This window comes from Colossoma macropomum, unplaced genomic scaffold, assembly GCF_904425465.1.
Source record: "Colossoma macropomum unplaced genomic scaffold, Colossoma_macropomum, whole genome shotgun sequence".
In the NCBI taxonomy this organism is placed as follows: Eukaryota; Metazoa; Chordata; class Actinopteri; order Characiformes; family Serrasalmidae; genus Colossoma; species Colossoma macropomum.
This window is the reverse complement of record NW_023494788.1, coordinates 15,297,942-15,317,573: the sequence shown is the minus strand read 5'-3', so window position 1 is coordinate 15,317,573 and position 19,632 is coordinate 15,297,942. Positions and strand designations below refer to the sequence as shown.

The 19,632-nt window shown below is 38.4% G+C and overlaps 1 protein-coding gene across 2 annotated transcripts; it reads right to left on the bottom strand.

The window, feature by feature from the left end:
• Positions 1 to 468: 468 nt before the first annotated feature.
• On the bottom strand, positions 469 to 18,300 carry tlx2 (T cell leukemia homeobox 2). Of its 2 annotated transcripts, XM_036567830.1 has the most exons (4): positions 17,538 to 18,300; positions 17,304 to 17,498; positions 7,666 to 7,903; positions 469 to 1,575 (listed from the first exon to the last, which is right to left on the bottom strand). In XM_036567830.1, exons 1-4 carry the CDS (start codon positions 17,788 to 17,790, stop codon positions 1,359 to 1,361), a joined length of 903 nt encoding a protein of 300 aa, XP_036423723.1. In that variant the 5' UTR covers positions 17,791 to 18,300; the 3' UTR covers positions 469 to 1,358. The 2 variants fall into 2 exon arrangements, with proteins under 2 accessions (XP_036423723.1, XP_036423722.1); XM_036567829.1 differs by having other exon boundaries at positions 17,310 to 18,300.
• Between the last annotated feature and the right edge of the window lie 1,332 nt (positions 18,301 to 19,632).

The window sequence follows — 19,632 nt, the reverse complement described above, 5'->3', positions numbered from 1 at the left end:
GGGGCCAGGGGCTGCACAACACACACCGCTCTAATCAGTTTACTTCTTCGGCGTTTCCTGGGAGAGGCAGCCATGTGTACTGAGGAGTGTGAAGGCTCATTTAGTGCAGAGAACAGAGCCGTGCATCTACACCCCTGCGCTGGAGATTAACCCTGATAGTGCTGTGCTGCGGCATCCAGAGAGAACATTTTTTTGTTTTGACTCAACTCTATTTTACTGAGATGATAACGCTTGTTTACACGCCTCCAGTGTCTGGATGGGCATAGGTCAAGAGCAACAAAACACCCTGACATATCAGGTTTTTATACCCACCTCATTGAAAGCCTTCTAGCTACAAACAATGCACTGACAAAGGAAACAGCTACAAAAGAACTGTATCGTTGGTCTCCGACGTGTGACTGGACAGATAATGAATGTTCTGACTGGGACACAGTGTTATAAGAAAGCAAGATGCAATATGATTTTTGTTAGAAGTCACAATCATGTTTAATATAAAACGGCTTTAAATGTCATGTCATGAAGGAATACATAGGGAGCGCGTCCGTAATTGCTTGCAAAGTTCAGGTGAAGAAGGAGGACTCCAGCTGGACAAAACCGACAAAAGTCTTCAGTCCCTGTGTACGCGCAGGAGACGCGGTCAACATGCATCACAAACACATCTTACAGAGTTCAAAGCAAAACAACAAGAACAAACGAGTCACTGGCTGCGTCGGTCTGGCCGATGCCAAACAGCACGTAGACAAGCAGCCGTCTTGATGGGTGAAATTCATCATACAGCTCCGCGGGGTTTCGGGTCGGAAGGGACAACGCGGTCCCGCCCTCTGTTAGACAGGCAGCTGAAGGAAGAGGAGTGAAAACGGAGGGTGAGGGATGAAACAAATGACCGGATTCAGGTGGGAACAACAATATTTATCAGCAAAAGGAGTGTGTTTGTTTTGTTTTTTTTTCTGTTACAGTCCATTTGGGAATGAAGAAATGCCCAACATACTCATTTGTCACTGACCTCCCCCACATTTCTTCCCAGCCAGCATTATCTCATTACAAAGAGGAAGCTGAATCCACACCATCATTGAAAATAAAGCCTAAATTCTTTCCATGTATATATATGTGTGTGACTGGAAAAGAACACAAAGATCGGGACTGCATGAGGTGAGATTCTCTGCTAGAGTTTCACAAAATAAATATGTTTTTTTTTAAACTTATGGCTTAGAATAAAGGCTCTTGAAACCAGTCCAAATGAATGTGGCTGAGATCCACCCAAAATGTCCCCCCCTAACTGCTGTCCCATAATCCTATTACACCCTGACTATAAAATCCTTTTTCCTTTCTCATTAACAAACACAAATGGCAGGCGTGGGTCAGACCACAGATGCGACTGAGGTGACGGAGGTCACCTTGTTGTCCTCTGCCCAGGGCTGTAAGTTTTGCAGGGCGTAGAGGGACGAGTTGTGGAGGCAGAGAGGGTCCGGCTGGAGGGGTTGGCTCAGGGTCTTCTGGAAAGCCTCCTGCTGGAGCTGAAGCATTAAGCGGTTCGCCTGCTGCCTCTCCGCCTCTCGCTCCTCAGCCGTCTGTCTCCTGAGGGCAGAGAAAAAAGGAAGAAATAAACCAAACTTTATCGCAATGGTTAGTTTAAATACACAAGACGATACTGTCACTTTGCATTTAGTGCAGCATGACTCACTGTCAAGAGAAAATCTCAAGATTTTTGACTATTTTGATGGTTTGCTTTTCATGTTTCTGAATGCTGACAATCCTCATAACTCAACTGCAGCTCTGATATGTCTGAAATATATAGTAAACAGTAAAAAATATTGTAGATCAGTGAGCACATCCCAAAATAGTAGAGTGTACAACACAAAACATTGAAAAAAGGGTAAGTCAGTATATTATTTTTATTAAGCTCCTATGTTGTTCACTGGTGCAACATTTTGATGAAGAAAGCATCTGATAGCTGAAATGGCCAAAATGTTGCACCAAGAAACCCTTTGGGAGCTTTAAAATTTGTGTGCAGACTAATTTTTTTTTAAAGTCATAAACATATACTCATCTGATAGTTAAAGTTTTGTAATTTGTAAAATGTAAAAAAAAAAAGAGAGTTTTATTTCTACATCTGAACATTCATATCAACCACCCAAAATATATAAATGTAATTAGCTGCCTGAATAAAATGGGGTGCTGGGGTGGGCAAAATGTTGATTATTATTGTTACTGTGATAAATTATGACACATTATGTCATAATACGCTTTTCTGAGCATGTTTATATTGTCAGTACTTAAAGGACAATGACCAACTGCATGTTTGATTACAAAGAAAGTAGAATTAGGCCTGTTTAATTGCATTTAGTTCAGTGCAAGATGTGAAATGTTCAATAATAGTATTTGTATTCCTAGTTTTTGATAGCAGCTCTTATAAGTGACACTTTTTGTCTGTTCCAATTATCAAACTTCCAAAAAAACAACAATAATAATATTGTGATACTTGTCATATGTCATAAAAATATAGTGCAGTATCGTGATGTTACATTATTGCCCATCACTATAGAATGCTAATAACTAAAAAGTTTCATTCCAAAATACTGTATATCATTTTGCAACAATTATAAGTTTTTTTTTTAAGTTTTTGAAAGGAGTACCACCTGACATATAATAGAAAACATGTTTTATTTATCTAATAAAGGTGGTTTTAATCAGAATATTACATGGATGTTTCATAAATGTGTAAAGCCCGCTCGTACCAATATATATCATTGAAAAAAAAAGAAATTTAATGAAAATAATTTATTTCGGAGTATAAATAGTCTAGAATGCAAAACTCTTGGCTAAAACTAAATGAACTTGAACAAGGTATATGCAAGTTTCTTTTTATCAATGGCTTTTGTAGAGACAATACTCGCAATTAAAAACAGGGACCACCAACACCTAGAAACTTTCAAACTAAAATGATTTTGAAGAAATAAATGTAAAATAAATTTATTTAAAATGAAATGTTTATACGAGTAGACTTATTGTAGTAGTCGATAATGTCTCCATTTAAGAAAGAAGCAGTCCATTTATAGAGTATTACCCAAACGTCCTCTCTCCATGATGAATGAATCAGTCAATGGAAGGTGTGTACTGAAGGCATTTGCAACGGACCATGTGGCATAATTTTTTTTGCTTGTTTTAAATCCTGTTTGTACAAGTACTGAAGGCAGTCTGTGCCATCTGGTACTTATTTGAGGTTGTTTTTATAGGAACATTTTAACTGGAAATTCATTTATACCAGACCAGGTATGACCATATACTTGACCACTGAAAACATGTTCAGGGTTAAGAGCACACTGACAACATTTCTGATCATTGTCAACAGCTGGAAAGAGCTAACTGAAGGTCTCTCCCAGAAACTACCTGCTGTGAGAGGATACCAAAGAAAAGTGTAATGTAATGTAAATATTGATGCATGTCATGAATAAGTTGTTAGTAAATCTTAGTCAAAGGCGGTCAGCCTTGCTGATCTAAAATACTGTAACGTCCATGCCAGCCTTTTAGCTTCCTTGCCATGCCAGCGCCCATTAACCACCCATTATAGCTAACTGCATCACTGTAATGTGATTGCTCACTGCTCATCTGATGGCAGGCTTGTTGCCCATACGGTACACAAATACATGCTTTGTTCTCACCTGGTTAGATACATATAGCAAAACTAATATGTGCTTAATTACTAGTTTTGCTGTATTTATCGAATTGCTTAATTTCATGTGCAGCTTTTCAGTGTTTCAAACGCACATGAGTATTATTTTATATAAAATGTTTATCAGCTGAGTGTGAGGGCAGCAGCGCCTGCCAGTATGGGGAGGAGACACAGAGGTCATAGTTCTCTAGGCAAATTTGTGGTGCTTCTCATTTGGTCTAAGCATATTTGGCCTTGGCACTGTAACACAATTCATCAGGTAAGCAGCTACGGGCCCTTACAGGGAAAAACACATGCATTTAACATGTGAATAAAGATGTGTTTTTTGCACACATCACTTATTATTTTTCACGTATGTATAATAACGTGCCTTCATTTTCACAAGTACAAGTTAATGTGTATTTTTGCATGCTTCACATGTGACTTCTCTGTAAGGGGGTGAGCAATATGGCAAAAATATACCATCATGATACTTAAGGATATCTTCACAATACATGACATGTATGATGATATTTAGCTTTTTCAGATTTGACAAGTTGGAACCAGTAATGCTGCATTTTTCAAAAGTATAAATTATCAAGTAAAAAATATCAAAAAGTCTGAGTTTGATTTTTATTTAGTATTTCACACAAAGTCCAGTTAACAGGACTAATTATGCTCTCCGTGGAATGCACTGTGCAGCTGTTCAGGGTTCTTTAAGTACTGACGATATCCATAACATGCACAGGAAAACATATTGTGATGTAATTTACCATGATAATGATAAAATATCATTACATTGTCCACCCCATTAAGAGCTTCTGTCCTTTAACTTCTCATATTTCCAGAGGGATATGATAGTTTCAGAATCAAAAAAGCAGAAGCCCTACATTTTGGAATTTACACCAGTAAAGTTCACTTATCTATACAGTTGTATGCAAGTTTGAAGACCATTGTCCAAATTACATGTTCTGTTGATTTACTAAGTGAAAATAAGTTAACACATCCTCTACAGTGAACTCAAATAATGCATTTTCTGCCATATTGACATTAGAATTGTGCAGTAACTTTTGCACAGGCCACATTTTATGCTGTACTTCTCCCCAGTATGTTAAACTCAGTCATTGTGCATTAAAATGTGCATAAGTTTGGTATCTGTAGAGGATGTGTTCACTTAGTTCACTTAGAAAATCAACATAATTTGATCAGTGTTGCCCAAACCTTTGCATACAACTGTATTTCTATTTATTTGCATGTATTTGTATTTGTCATTGTTCTATTAATAACAAAGTATTTCACAGTGAATGTGAATTATGTGGGATGCTTCATGAACACCAGTGAAGAGCGAAGAGACGCAAAATATTTTCAGAAAAACTGTCAACTAATTTCAAGCAGCCAACAGCTTGTCCCGCTCTTGGGTCAATGAAGTACAAAAGGAGATGTTATTGAGTTGACACATCAAAATGACCTTAATCAATTTAAATTCCTTAAAGGCCATGACTCAGCTTCATTATAAATACATCAACTTCAGCAGCAGCTCTCCTGCCCACTGCAGCTCGCTGATAAAAACCAAGGTAAGTAAGCCTGCCCTTAATTAGATTGCACACTCATTTGTTCTGAAAGAGCCAACAGCAACAGGTATATTGGATTAAAGAGAAAGGATGGACATGCACTCAATTATTCAGACCTATGGGCTCCATAATGCACTAGAAAGCAAGTTTCGACACAAGCTTTTAAAAGCGGCGGCACTTCTGCTTGGTCAAGGAAATTGGTGTCCAAAGAAAATGAAGGGGAAAAAAAATATTTAGCAGAGCTAAGCAAAACCAAAGTGTTTGTTTTACCAGGAGGCACACAACGCCCTCTTCAATGAATCTCCCTCTTGGCTGAGTTAGAGGGCTGGCTTGGTGCAAAAATACAAACATTTACTGCCAACAGGAGATCAAGCTGATAGATCCCAAATTTTAACAAATGTCTGCAATCTAAAAGCTCTGGTTCTTTATCGTTCTCACGACAGGCTATATTTGTGTCCTGCAAGCCTGTTTTCATGCATCAAATTAAATTTTAAAACAGCACTTTGGTGATTTTTAGAGTGAATCAACTTTACTGCGTATGGTCAGGGCTGCTCTGAATGGCCTTTCTACCATGGGGAGCCCATGGAGGGGTTTGATTCCAAAGACAGTGTAAACAAAGAAATGACAATTTCATTTACAGATTCATGACCATCACTGGGTCTTGGAGTTGCCCTGCTGATTAACTGGTAATGGACAACATTCCTTTAACTTATTAGTTAGTTAATAGCAAATTAAGTGCAGGGCCACCAGAGTTTACCTTTGCATGGGACTATATGTAATAAAGTGCTATGAGCTCCTTCATTCAAACGTTACTCTACTGGTACTGTTGTAGGAGTTACTTATTTTTGAAAAAAGTGATTGTAAGTTATAATTGCGATAAGCTATGAATTTCTTTTAATATTAAAAATGTAACAGTAATATTAACATACATCACAAAAATGCTTAGTAAGACAAGCCAATAGCAATGCTAACTCTCACACTAGCTGCGATAGGCCACCTGGTGAAGCTAGCTGTGATGTTGCCTCTACAGCCGGGATGTTGATCACTGGCTGTGCATAAAGTCTGTAGTATTTACACCCACACCAGTGTAGTAAGTGTGCATGTATTCATAGCTGATTTAATGATGTAGTAAAATGTAGCAAAATCACATATAATGACTTAATGATCTCCAAGGTGTAATATTCTAACCATGGAACAAGAAGAAAAAAATATTTATGATAATTATTCCATTTAAAGTAAAACTGCATAACCATCTGTTGTGTTTTTTACATAAAAAAACTAAACTTTACATTTGTTCTCTAACTAACCTCACATCACCTCTGTTGTATATTCTAACATGATTTCTCCATTAAAAAATATTTATAAGTACTTATGAATATTGGACAAGCAAGTGGGTTTTCGGATGCTGATAAAATTAGCAGTCATTACTATAAACCCGAACAGCCCTCTACAAATGCAGAGACTTTTCAGTAGAAAAAAAAACTGTAGGAAAACTGCCACTTAAACATATTCAAAATCATTTAAACTGATAGATGTTTATGTATTATATTTATATATTTTCCTTTCACATTATCTTTAATTAAGCTTCGTTTAAAAGGCAGACCACACAGATCTTGTCCATAAAACTAGTTCTAGCCTGCATTAAGACAGAGATATCCAACCACTAAACAGAGGCATAATATTTACACTTTTATTTAGTGCAAAAAACCAATACTCTCTAACAAAAATAAAAACAAAGATATGGAAAAGATTATTTGCATATATTATAATTTACAATTCAAATTTACTATTCAAATTTACAATGTCATCATATCTCTAAATACTCTAGAAATTTGTTTTTATTCTAGTAATAAACCGTACAGTGATTTGAATTGAGGTCACTACATCTACAGTCTTTCGACTTCACACTGTAAACTTAAATTTGTTAACTTTGCTTACAAAATCATACAAACTTATTGTCTTAAAAAATTAAATAAAGTTACGTACGAGGTTTAAGCTTAAGCAACTTTATATATGAGTTATAGATACTTTCTAAAGTTCAGTGGTCCACACACAGGTTAACTCAATCATTCTCAAACAGCTCAATCATTATGAATGTTTTCCCCTGAACTGTCAGTGCTCTACTTTTATGTTGAATTCATCAGGAGATCATGCTATGACACAAAAATAATATTTTGCAAAGATAATTATATTCCTAAATTAGAGAAATAAAGGTAATTAACAGAAACCAGCAAAACTGCTAAGAATGCTGGGAAGATTTTTGGGCAAAAGACTCTTCAGTCTGTAGTATGTGTTAGTACATTTGAATTAGTAATATTAACAAATAAGTAGATAGATAGATAGATAGATAGATAGTAGATAGATAGCAATGTTATGTTTGGGCTGCTGATGCACTAAGCTGCTGTAATGAGTAGAGCCGCGCTGAAGAACAGAAGAGTTTCTAACCTCCATTTTGTCCTCCTGTTCTGGAACCAGGTCTTGACCTGCGCGTCCGTCATCTTCAGCGCTTTTGCGAGTGTCGCGCGCTCCGCCGACGCCAGATACTTCTGCCGGTGGAAGCGCTTCTCCAGCTCGCAGATCTGCACGCGGCTGAAGGAGGTGCGCGGCTTTTTCCGCTTGGGCGGCGTGCGGTTCTGGTACGGGTGACCGATCCGCCGCGTTACGGAGAACGGAGAGAGCGCGGCTGCAGAAACAAGACAGACCCTGTGAGTGACCACTGACCTCATCACATTACTCACACAGTGACACTGAACACATTCATTTACTAACAGTGAAGTCCGAGTTCATACAGATCAAAAACAAAACTGCTATAGTCCTTCACACACTGACACTCCAATAACAAACACATAAATACAGTAATAATATTATGTAACTTCAGTAATGTTCACTTTCAAGCACAACAAATACAGCAACTGGCTTAGTCCTTCCTGGTTTGTAAGTCTTATAAAAGTAACACAAATTATTATATATTATTTTCTTTTTGAAAACAAAGACCTGTTTGTATACAAATATGAAATCATTTACCTGAATATTCCTCTCCTCATTCACCCCATTAGAAAGTCCTGGCATAATATTGTCATTTTGGCACTAATATTATAGAAAACCTGCACAATATGAGTGAAGTTACTAATTAGTTGTATGTTAACAAGCGTAAAAAAACAGATTATTCCTCTGTTAACTTATTATGATCAATGATCTCCAAGTTTTAATGTTAAGCAGGGAACTTACTTTAGGTTAATATGTTGCATTTTTTTTGCAGTTGTTATATAAACCATCTTAAGTGAATTTTTAAACAAATTGTGGTCTTAACGTAAGTGAACTACCTTCTTTATCTTCAAAGAAATGCTCACATAAAAGTGAAAAAAAATCTTAATTGTAAATTGAGTTTTACAGCCTATGTTTAAGCTTGAGCACTTAAGTTATTGGCAGTTTCAAAATATAAAATTAAATCTACCCCTTAAGCATTTGACAAAAGGATAAAGAGGTCTATCGCAGATGTTTTAAGTGGTCACTGGTGTCTTTTGATTTTTTGGCAAGACAAAATAATATACAAATAAAAAAAGATCAACAAAGTTTAAGAATGTTTGATCTTGTTACGAAATACTTCTCTTGAGGGCCAAATCAAATGTCCTCACGGGCTCAGCTTTGGCCCATAGGCCACACTTTTGGCAGCTCTGCTCTACATTGTGTGTTTAAATATGTGTAGTATGTGTAATTATTAATTAATATTAATTAATAGCACAATGCCATTTTTTTCTTTTCTGATATGTATATTGAAATTTTGGGTATCAGCCAAAACTGGGCAGACATTCCTCCTTTAATAACTGTTAAACATGAAGCACTTCACTTAAGATGAGCATCTAAAGGCAGACTATCGTACTGAAACTACTCAAACACCCCACAGGAAGAAACACACAGCTAACAACATCCCATCACACAGTGTGTGTACTATTTCAGGCTAGGTTTATTATAGGATTGGATCAGATTTGTTCCAGTTTTGCCTTCGATATCCAATCTAGCATTTCTGCTGATATTAGCCTGATACCAATACCCATCAACACTGATATGGCATTTCTAGTAATTGTGTGGCATTATTTTGTACCTTCTGCTATTGTAGCACCCAAAATTCTCCACTAGGAAGAAGCAAGTTTCACATAAAGGCACTAATGTTGCTAACAATAAATGAAAATGAACAGACACCAATTAGCCTTAATGTAAATGACATCATGTTATTCAGTGGTCGGCTTCAGTTCACTGTTAGCCACATTAGCATTTTTGGTCAGGCTATTTCTAATGGTACTCAGCTAATAGCTTTGTGGAGCTGGAGGGGGGGCCTAGTCTGTGTTCCCCTCACATGAGGCTGTGAGGCTCTGCAGATACTTCAGCAGATCACCAGGCGTGAGCAGGTCTGCTCTGCTAAAGGCTGATGGAGCACACACAGTCAGTGCTGCTCACTGGAGCAATAGAGGTAACTGATATGAGCTTAAGTACATCTCAGCCTGGAGTCTTGTTCACACCATTCTGCATGTGTGTCAATGTGCATGCATGTTATGTGTATGTGTGTGGGTTTGGTGGGGGGGGGGGGGGGGGGGGGCGAACCTATGCAAAGAAAAGGCTGTTCTTCTTACCTGTGCACTAATATGATATGATCATTTTAGGCAAATACAAATTACTGCTGATTTGGTGAAAACAAATCATATTAAAGGAGAATTCCACTTTAATTCCTACATTATTAAATGGTTAAATTCTAAACGAAGTCATTCAAGGTGGTTTGATGTGAAACATTTCTAGAGAAATTTACTGAGAATTGTTCACAGTGGTGGTGATAGGAACCAGATGCCCAAAAGCATTTAACGGCACAAAAAGCAGCTCCCTCAAGTTATTACAAGAAAATGTTACTAACATGCTGCCTGATGTCTGAGACATTGTTTTACAATAGTTTTGAAATAAGCTTTTGGCCTAAAACATATTTTTGGCAGGGAGGTTTATGCAGGCTAAATACATAAATAAATAAATAAATAAATGAATAAAGTATCCAAAGATTTTTTTTCAGATTTACCACTTTTATGCTTAATAACATTACATATAAAGATCAGAAAATATGTGCAGGTTCTCTGGTCATTTCAGATAAGAAATAAAATGGCTGTATTTGCATAATAGACATTGTGACTCCTGATTTCTATCACTACCATTGCAAAAAACTTTGAGTTGGCATTTTTTATAGTAAACCGTTTCACATCAAACCACATTATTTACATATCAATGGCTGAATTATGCTGAATTTTTGAAAAACTGGCCTTTAAATGGCCTAAACAGTCATATAAAAACAATAGGCAATAATATTTATTTACAAATTGTAAAACAATATCACATGCTTATTTGGAATGAAGACTAATTAATTTGTCGTGGCTGATAAACATATACAGTGCTGTACAAAAGTCTTAAACTGTTTAAAACCATTTTGCCAGTAAAAACATGTTGTAACACTAGTATAAATACAAAAAGACTACAAATACAGCTAGAAGCAACATAAATTCCATGTTTTCGAAAGAGTAGTTGATATCTTGTGAGCTAGTTAAAAGACTGCCGGTTTGGTTCCTGACTTCTCTGTGTGCTCCAGCCATCATATGGATTTTTAAATTCCATCTCCTGCACAGCTGATTTAATTTAATGAAGGACTGACAAGCCAAACAAGGTGTTGGTTGATAACTACAAATAATACTGGGCTTCCTTGAGGAGAGGTCTGGAAATGGTTAAACTAACATGTTGAAATAAAATCACCACTTATAGTAACAATGTTATTGTATTAATTCTAAAAACGAGGGTTTTTCTGAGCAAATAAATGCCTTCTGTCCACTTGAATAGATTTTAAATATAATTTTCTCAGGAACCAAAGACTTTGTGTACAGTTCTGTGGCCTGTATCTCTAGAAGAGTCATTTGTGATTTTTGTAAAAGGTGAAATGGTGATAGACATACTTAACGTTTAAAGAACCTTCACATAATGTAAAAGTTCTGTAGCAATTTTTAAAGCTTTTCCCTTAAACCATAACAGACAAGAACCACTGACGTTCTTGGTAATCTACCATAATGGCTTACTTTTATAATATCTCTATCCACATCAAAACATGTTCCAATATGTTAAACTGTTCCCCAGTACAGACGGACTACATGGTGTTTACTCTGCATGTACCCTTTCAAATTCCTGAATTATCTATTCTAAAAGAAAAGTGAAAGTAAGATGTGATAGATTCTGTACAATTTCCTACAATGCAGGAGCAATGTGAGAAAACTGCCTATTCAAATTAGTGAACAAAATTGTCTACTGATTGCATTTCCATGAAGCAGATTTACAGCATTCAAATATACTGCCACATCTGACACCAGAATCCAACCATTCAACAAAACATCTGCAGAGGAGCCTGCTGAGACTGCAACAACAGGTTAACCATATCGTGAGCCCATTTAATATCGCTAACTGACATATCCAGATGTAGCGTGAAAATGAGAAATATCTTTTGAACAAACCAAGACGATGACCTTCATCCTGAAACAAAGCTCAAAGGTTTAGTAACTTGAGTCCAGCTGACCTGAAAGTGCGAGTTGCCCATGTGGAAAGAGATAGAGTGTCTGGTTTGGTCCCACTGGCAAGCCAGTGTACAAATAATACCGTGTTGGACTTCTGTAAAAGTCTTTTCATGGATACACTAAAGGATCCTCTGCATTCAGACACGCTCCTGTGTAACACAAGTTCAGCATGCACGCCCCTTTAGGCAGCCAGGGATCTTTCACATGTTAATGCTGGTCACACTAAGGAGAAGGACATGAGGGCAGACATTGGATCTGTTTTGGTTATAATGAGAAATTGAGTCAGGTGTCCACTTATTTTCTATCTGGCCTTCTTTCTAAATCTAAAGAGACAAGCAAACAAGAATGAAATCATTCTTTCTTTAATTGCATTATTCACTGGCGCCTACTAGTGCATCTCGACTGCGCATTTACTTCCATCAGAATATTACAGTGTCCTCATTAGTTCACTGTCCACCTTAATGGAAAGGCAAGCCAACAGGCCTGTGATGTGATTAAAGACACAGTCTCTTCATTCCTGTGCATAATTGCGCCTGATTGCTTTTAATTAAAGCATTGAGCTTGAGTGACAGGCTGTCAAGGTCATGACATAATCAATCTGATATGAGAGTAATGCCTTATTAGGCTGAAGGAGGACTCAGATGATAGTGCTGTAGCAGCTGAGGCTGAACTGAAAACAGCAACAGTCTGCAAAAGTAGACAACAGAAAACAGCAAACAAATTTTGATAAACAGCAGAACACAAAGGAAGGTGATAACTTAACTTAATATCTTAACGCTGTAATATTTATTCTGTACTTTTAGCAAACAGAGTTATGTGTAGCACTCAAAATAAAACAAAACGTTATAACATAATAGCAGAACCTGCACTGTATAAAATGCTATATAGAACCATTTTTAAATGTTCCTTAAGGAACCATATACAACAGGTCTTCCATCACAGAGAAGAACAAAGAACAATTTATGCATTCAGGAGGTTCTTTAAGTTGTTACGGGTCTATTTATATAACCATTGCTTTTCTGAACAACTCTTTAAGAAACGTTAGAGTATACAATCAATCCTATAATGTAAATCTGTGCGTAATAGAATGAGAGTACTGTGTTATTATACTGAGGGAAGGTTAAATTTGTGCAGAAAACAGTATATAAAAATAGTCAGCAAAAAAAAAATAATAAAAAGCAGTTTGATCATTCAAAAATAAAACTTTTTAATCTTAATGCTGAATTCCACCGATTTTTCAAAATGTATCCATAATTCAAACACTGACATGAAAACAAAGTCATTCAGAGTGGTTTGACGTAGAGAAACTTACTCACTCTGATTTTTTGACAGTGGTGGTGATAAGAACCAGGGGTCAACAAAAATATAGCCATTTAAATTAGTATTTAAAATGAGGAGTGAATCTACATGAGCCTTCATATATTTTATATGTAATGTTGATGATGGTAAAATAGTCAAAAAAGGACTATTTTGCCTAACAACGCCCTGCGTGTACCTCTCCGCCATAAATGAATAAAAATTATATATATATATATATATATATATCTTTCTGTGAGGGAGCTTTTCAGGCATTCAACGCTTTGGGTGTCTGGTTCCTGTCACCACCGCTGTGAACAATTCTGGTATGTTTATCTAGAGCAGCGCATTTCACATCAATCCGCTCTGAGTGATTTTGCGTTCACATTTACGACATTTAAAAAAAATCGATGGAATTCCCCTTTAAACTTAATGTGTTTGATCTGAACATAATTCCAAAACCTGGAGCCATTTTTACCAAAATTTAAGTCTGGGTGGCAAAGACTTGCTATCAGGTCACCAAGAAGCCCTCACTGGAGCCCTTTCCGCCCGAGCCAGCAGGGACAGTTCTAAATCACATGTCGCTGTAATATAATTTAGCGTGGGCACATCAAAAAATCAGCCCCTGCCTCAGAGAATATGCGGACAGCAATAAAATCATTTATACATGATACCACCTTCATGCGACAGTGGCTGCCTTCCCCGCTGCGAATATTACCTTTGTAGCAATTTAATAAATATACATATAATGGATCCAACGGAGGGGGGATATTGAAATATAACATGGGCATTTGTCGCTATTTATGCTCGGTGAGGCAAAACAGAATGCGCTTTTAAATTTTCCCCCAGACTAGGGAATTGAAATATCGAATCAAATAAAATAATTGTCAGGGAGGGGAAGAAGCATAAAGCGTCCGCGAGCGCTGAGCGTTTCTCCCGTTACAGACGGTGTCACCATGACTACACGGCCTGCTCTCCCCTTCACCAGCATTTGTATTTATGGCTGAGGAAGATTATTATTGTCGTTTCAGACGGAGCGCCGTCCACATGCAATTTCATTTCCCCTCCTGTTCCTCCCTCGCCGCGCTATCTGCTTACGGATATCGCCTCCGCTCTCCGCGCTGCAGCCTCCAGAGCCACGGGGCCATCAGTACAGAGACATTCACCGGGCCCGCTGATGGAAATGTGGCGAGGAGAACCGATGCGTATGAACAAAGCGGAAAGTGATAGCGCAGGTGGCTACGGTGTGAATGCTTGGCCCCCTCGCACTGCGCATTTTCGTGCTGAGTCTATTTTAAAGATGTTTAAAGCTCATCTGATGATCTAGGCTGTTAACACCGTGCGGTAAACGACGGCTGAAAGAATAAAGGACGCTGTGAGGTTAAGACCACCTCTGTTTATTGGCTGGAAAGAGACTGATCTGTTTATGCATTTCTACGCCATAATAAACTCGCAAACTGCCGGGGAGTCAATTAACAAAAAAGGCGCGCGGTGTTGCGTTTCAGCCTCCACAGACCGGGATGGTATGACTGGACTGTGGTGAATATGAGGTCTCAGACTGCAGGCCTTTACTCTAACACCTGATGGGAAATGCAGACGTGAGACTGGAGCAGATGGAGAACACATTGCTGAAAACACACAAACGGTCTACCAAGTTCTGGCATCCTGAAAAACACCCTCTAGGTGTGGTTTAATTGGAGACTGATTGGATGGCAAAGGAAAGATCTGTAGATCTGTAGGAATATTCTAAAATAATATATATATGATATGAACCAAAATGTGTCTAATGAGTTTTTATATGTAGTGTTGATGATGGTACAATATTCAGAAATCTGAAAAATTATGTTTTCTCTATGGACTATTTTGCCCTAACAACGCCCTGTATCTCCTATACACCTCTCCGCCATCAATGAACACACATTTTTAATGTATATGCATATATATATACATATATATATATATATATATATATATATATATATATATACACACACACACATACATATGCGTGTGTGTGTGTGTGTGTGTGTGCATATGGCAGAAGTATTAGGTCTACAGACTATAAGACAGGGCCAGATTATTAGAATATTACACTGAAAAGAAACTGATATACATTTTTATAAAAGTATTATTCAGCACTACAATAATCACATAGTTTCTTAATGTATTACTGCAGTTCTTTTACAAAGACAAAAAGAAAGATAGAAAGAAAGAAAGTATCATTGGGTCTGAATGTGCCTCGCTTATATCAACCTTTAAGAATCCCCACGTTTTGAAATCCACATATAAACGTCGTTGTGTTTATAGGCTGACTGAGAAGCCTAGTAGTGACCAATTACAAAAAAAAAGGACTAAATGAGAAATCTACAAGCCTCAAAAACAATAATCAGCTAATAATAACAATAATCAAAACTATATGATTAACTTGTAGAAAACATTTTCCACAACACACCGCAGTCGAGATAAAAGCCAAAGTGCCATTGCGCAACTGCAGAGCCATTCAAACACACGGCCAAGATAAAACATATTAAACGAGTGGCCCAAAGTGACTATGAGTAAAATTGATAAGCATATTTACAAAAGAGCTTTTCCAGTTGACATATCATTCTCTCATTTTAATAATGAATGAGAATAGAGCGGCTTTGTGAATATTTAATGTGGAGAAATCCATATTGCTCTCCATGTTCATCTTAATATGGGTGACGTCATTGCTGAGGTGAAGTCGTGCTGGCCGAATGCAGACTGTGGCCCACTAAAGAGATACAAATTACTTTTAGCTCTATTGTAAATGTTCTAATCCTGGTGTATTTAGTTTCACTGTTATTTCTAATCAGCATATATTCATAAACAATTATTCTTATCATTACTGTTTTATTTCCACTGCTGGTAGCCTCGTCTTTAGAAATCGAAACCTGTGTTTCAATGTTGTTCTTAAAACCCGAGGCAAAGCTACTAATTCTTCATTGGTATCTCGTTTACATCAGTTATAAATCTTGCTATGCAATATTTAGGCAGATTAATAATCGAGTTAAGATGGCCGGACAAATAGGTAATTTAAAAGTAATGTAAACGAAAAGTGCACGATGTAATTAAATATCATCTCCATCAAAATGAACCTGAGATTTGATTTTCTCATTTTATTATTTACAGTATGATGAGTCTGATATAATGCATTATAAACGCATTATAAATATCCTGTTACTAGGCAGTGTCACTGTGCACTATAACACTGTTTCTGACTGTATTTTTAATTTATTCTTTCAGAAAAAACAAACGTCCTTTGCTCTTATCAGTCGTCTATGTGCTTATAGCCGGTTAGGCTAATTCAGCTGGAGTGTAAACCGTGTGTACTGAAACATTTCAGCTAATCAGCGCGATATTTAAATAAATCTGCAGATAATCTGCAGAGCAAAATCTGCCAGCGCAGCAGGCCTAATTCAGACAGAGTGAAATACTGACCGCTCCAGGCTACAACTCATCAACCACCATGCAGATAATCAGGTAAAAGTCACAGGGAAAAGGATGCTCCGATTTTGAGCAAAGGCCATTTTAAATGGAGGAACAGAATAAGAACATTAACGTTTATGAAAGTGGGCAAAGTGCTGTTCAGTATTTTTAAACAGAAAAAATGACAAAAATTAAACAGAACAGGTTGTGCTGTGAAATCAAATGAGCGCTTTAATTACATGAAACAGACAGAATGGGATAATAATCGTTTTCTTAAATATAACTATAAGTGCATTCAGAACGATTATTTGGGCACAAGTTACACTTTTTCCATTTTTTGAAACCTGTATGAATTTATTTATTTTTCCCCTATTTTGTCTATTATTATTAATATTCTATTATTGTTAGGTTATATAATAATAATAATAATAATAATAATAATAATAATAATACCACTGCTACTACTTCTATTGTCATTATTATTATTATTATTATTATTATTATTATTGGTAGTAGCAGTAGCAGCATTAGAATTATTATAAGTATTGCTGTCCTGTACTGTTGTCTTTGTTGTTACACTTATTACTGCGTTATTATAGTGTCATTATGTTTATTTTAATGTGCTGTTATCCGCTCACATTGTTTAATTCTGCAAGACTCGTGTGAATTACTCCCTCCACCTCTCTGCTGTGTACACCACACTTTGTGTAGCATGACCTCAAAAGAAAAAATAAATAATTCAGTAAAACAAACCCTCACCAGTGAGTCTGTCCTTGGCGAACCTCCTGCTACTCTCCATCCAGGGAAAGGTGAAGCTGGACGGGCTGCCCATGCTGGGCACCGTGGGCACTGTGGGCAGTCCGGCCGCGATGCTCGCTGGATGGGCGGCGGGTGGCTGATGGTGCACGGGGGGCATGGGCCTGTGCGCGGGCACGCGGATAACTCCCCCTGCGTTCCCCGAGCTCACGTTCACGTTCATGTTCATGCTCACGTTCATGTTCATGTTGACGTTATAGGAGCCCGCCAGGCCCGGCGCCATGGAGCAGGCCGGGCTATACACGCCGTTGTAGCCGTTGGCGTACACGCCGGAGGCCAGCGGATAGTCCGGCTCGCTGGCTCTACTCGGCACCATGCAGCTGCTCGGCTGCTCCGTGTTGTTCAGGATCTGGTCGATCCCGAAGCTGATGGGCTCGTGCTGCTGGTGCGTTTGGTTCACCTCTTCGATGCCCGTGTGCTCCATGGTCGCGGCTCTCTGTCCATACAGCGCAACACGAGCGCAGAGCTGTTCTTGTGTTTGTTTGTTTGTTTGTTTACTCCTCTCCTTCAGCCTTCCAGTTAAATCCTCACTGTAGACTAGCAGGCAGTTTTCCGCGGAGTGTTCGCAGCCCTCGAAGTGGGAGTCGCAGCCATTCGACGCCGTATCGGAAAGGAAATCAGCAATCAGAGCAAATCCATAGCGTCCGTCAGACACCCAGGACGAGCTGTGCAGCTGACATTATCCACCACCTTCTTGCATGTCGTCTGAAGCGGCTTTCAAAACCTCGTTAGCACCTGAAAAAAGAGAGAAAAACCCCGGACTCTTCACCGACCGTTAAATCCGTGTGATGAGTTGCTAAGTTGGCGTGAAGAAACCTGGCGGCGTGTTGCGCAGCACCACAGCGGCGAGGCGCATGGCCACTTCAGCACGGCCTGCACGTCTAAAGTGAACTGCTCGCTGTGTCTGCGCGTGTTAATTGCGGAAAGCAGGACTGTCCTGTTCTCGCGCCTCCTGAAGTGATTTTCTGCAGGTGAGACTCGCCTCCTGCCCAAACTGCCTCGCGCGCCAGCTCATTGGCTCCCGCACAGCTCGGCCGCCCGCGCCCTTCTCTTAAAGGGGCCGCTACGGATTTTTTTCCCAGTGTGAAGGTTTTTTTTTTAAACACGTTCTCCATTCAATAACGAATTGGACTGTAGCGACAATACGACACAGAATGGTAAAAATAACGGTTAATTATTGTTATATTTCAGATATACAAAAAAAGGAGCACGTGTTCTTCGTGAATGGGTGAGCTCTATATGCTTATGTACATAAACAAGTGTGCACTAAATGTGACAGCAAAGACCGAAAATAAAGGTTAATCAATAAAGCTAATTTTGACAGTGAGGTTAAAGCGCTGCTATAAAGAAATCATTAAAATATGGGAAACCTTTGCGCTTGGCACGCGACGGTTAAATCAAAGGAAAGTGGATTGCGCTGATCTATGTGCTGGCCCATGGGCTGTAAAGTGAAGGCTAAGGCTGTAGCGCAGCCTCTGTGGCCTTCAGTGATGCACGGGCTGATTGGCACAAATAATTTAACCTTTCTGCGCCTCAAGCAACGCGGAGGATCCTCCGCTTTCAATTCAATAAAAATGAAAAATGACGCATAATAAAACCTCAACACGGGGGAAACGAATTTAATATATCATCGTTTTATTACGCACTTATTTCAGCTTTCGCGCGAATAAAAATATTTCTCCGCAGCACAAACTGGCTAGGGGGAAGCATAAAAATCAATTTTGTGAATTCTAGGCTATATCAATAATAAGCGTTCCTGTGTGTCTCAATAGGAGGAGAACATGTTGGATCCTCAGTAAGACAGAATGGGGGGACATCTGAGGCTGGGCTTTTATCAACACTGAGCCATATTTTGATTTTGTGTATAGCAGGCCAGGCCTCGTGTACAACACGTACGCTTGCCTACAGTCTTCCTCTTGATTGAGATTATTATTATGCGTCTACATGTCCCTGTTCCAGCATTAGCATTAGTTTGGAGGATGGGAGGATCTTCACTGCAAAAGGTTTGGTCAGTTGTGTCCTCCATTATGAACATTGATTCATACCAGAATTATCTCATGTCTTTGATCTTGTCATCCCATGACTGGTTCAAGTCACCATGCTGTTTACCTGAACCTGCTTCACGTGTAGGCTTATAGGCCCCGCACCCAGGCCCGTGCGTAACTGAACACCTAACTCCCTTCACAATTATTATTAACACTCTTTCAGCAGCCACTTCCCTCCTGCGTGCTATGTTTTAACTCAATTATTATCTGACTAAATGAAA

Bases quoted from the DNA above. Each gene is read 5' to 3' on its own strand.
- tlx2 (XM_036567829.1), bottom strand. From the start codon at position 17,790: ATGGAGCACACGGGCATCGAAGAGGTGAACCAAACGCACCAGCAGCAC. The intron at 7,904-17,309 runs GTGAGGGTTTGT...TTGTTTCTGCAG, and splicing joins CGCCAAGGACAGACTCACTG to CCGCGCTCTCTCCGTTCTCC. The intron at 1,576-7,665 runs GTTAGAAACTCT...CTCTGCCCTCAG, and splicing joins AACAGGAGGACAAAATGGAG to GAGACAGACGGCTGAGGAGC.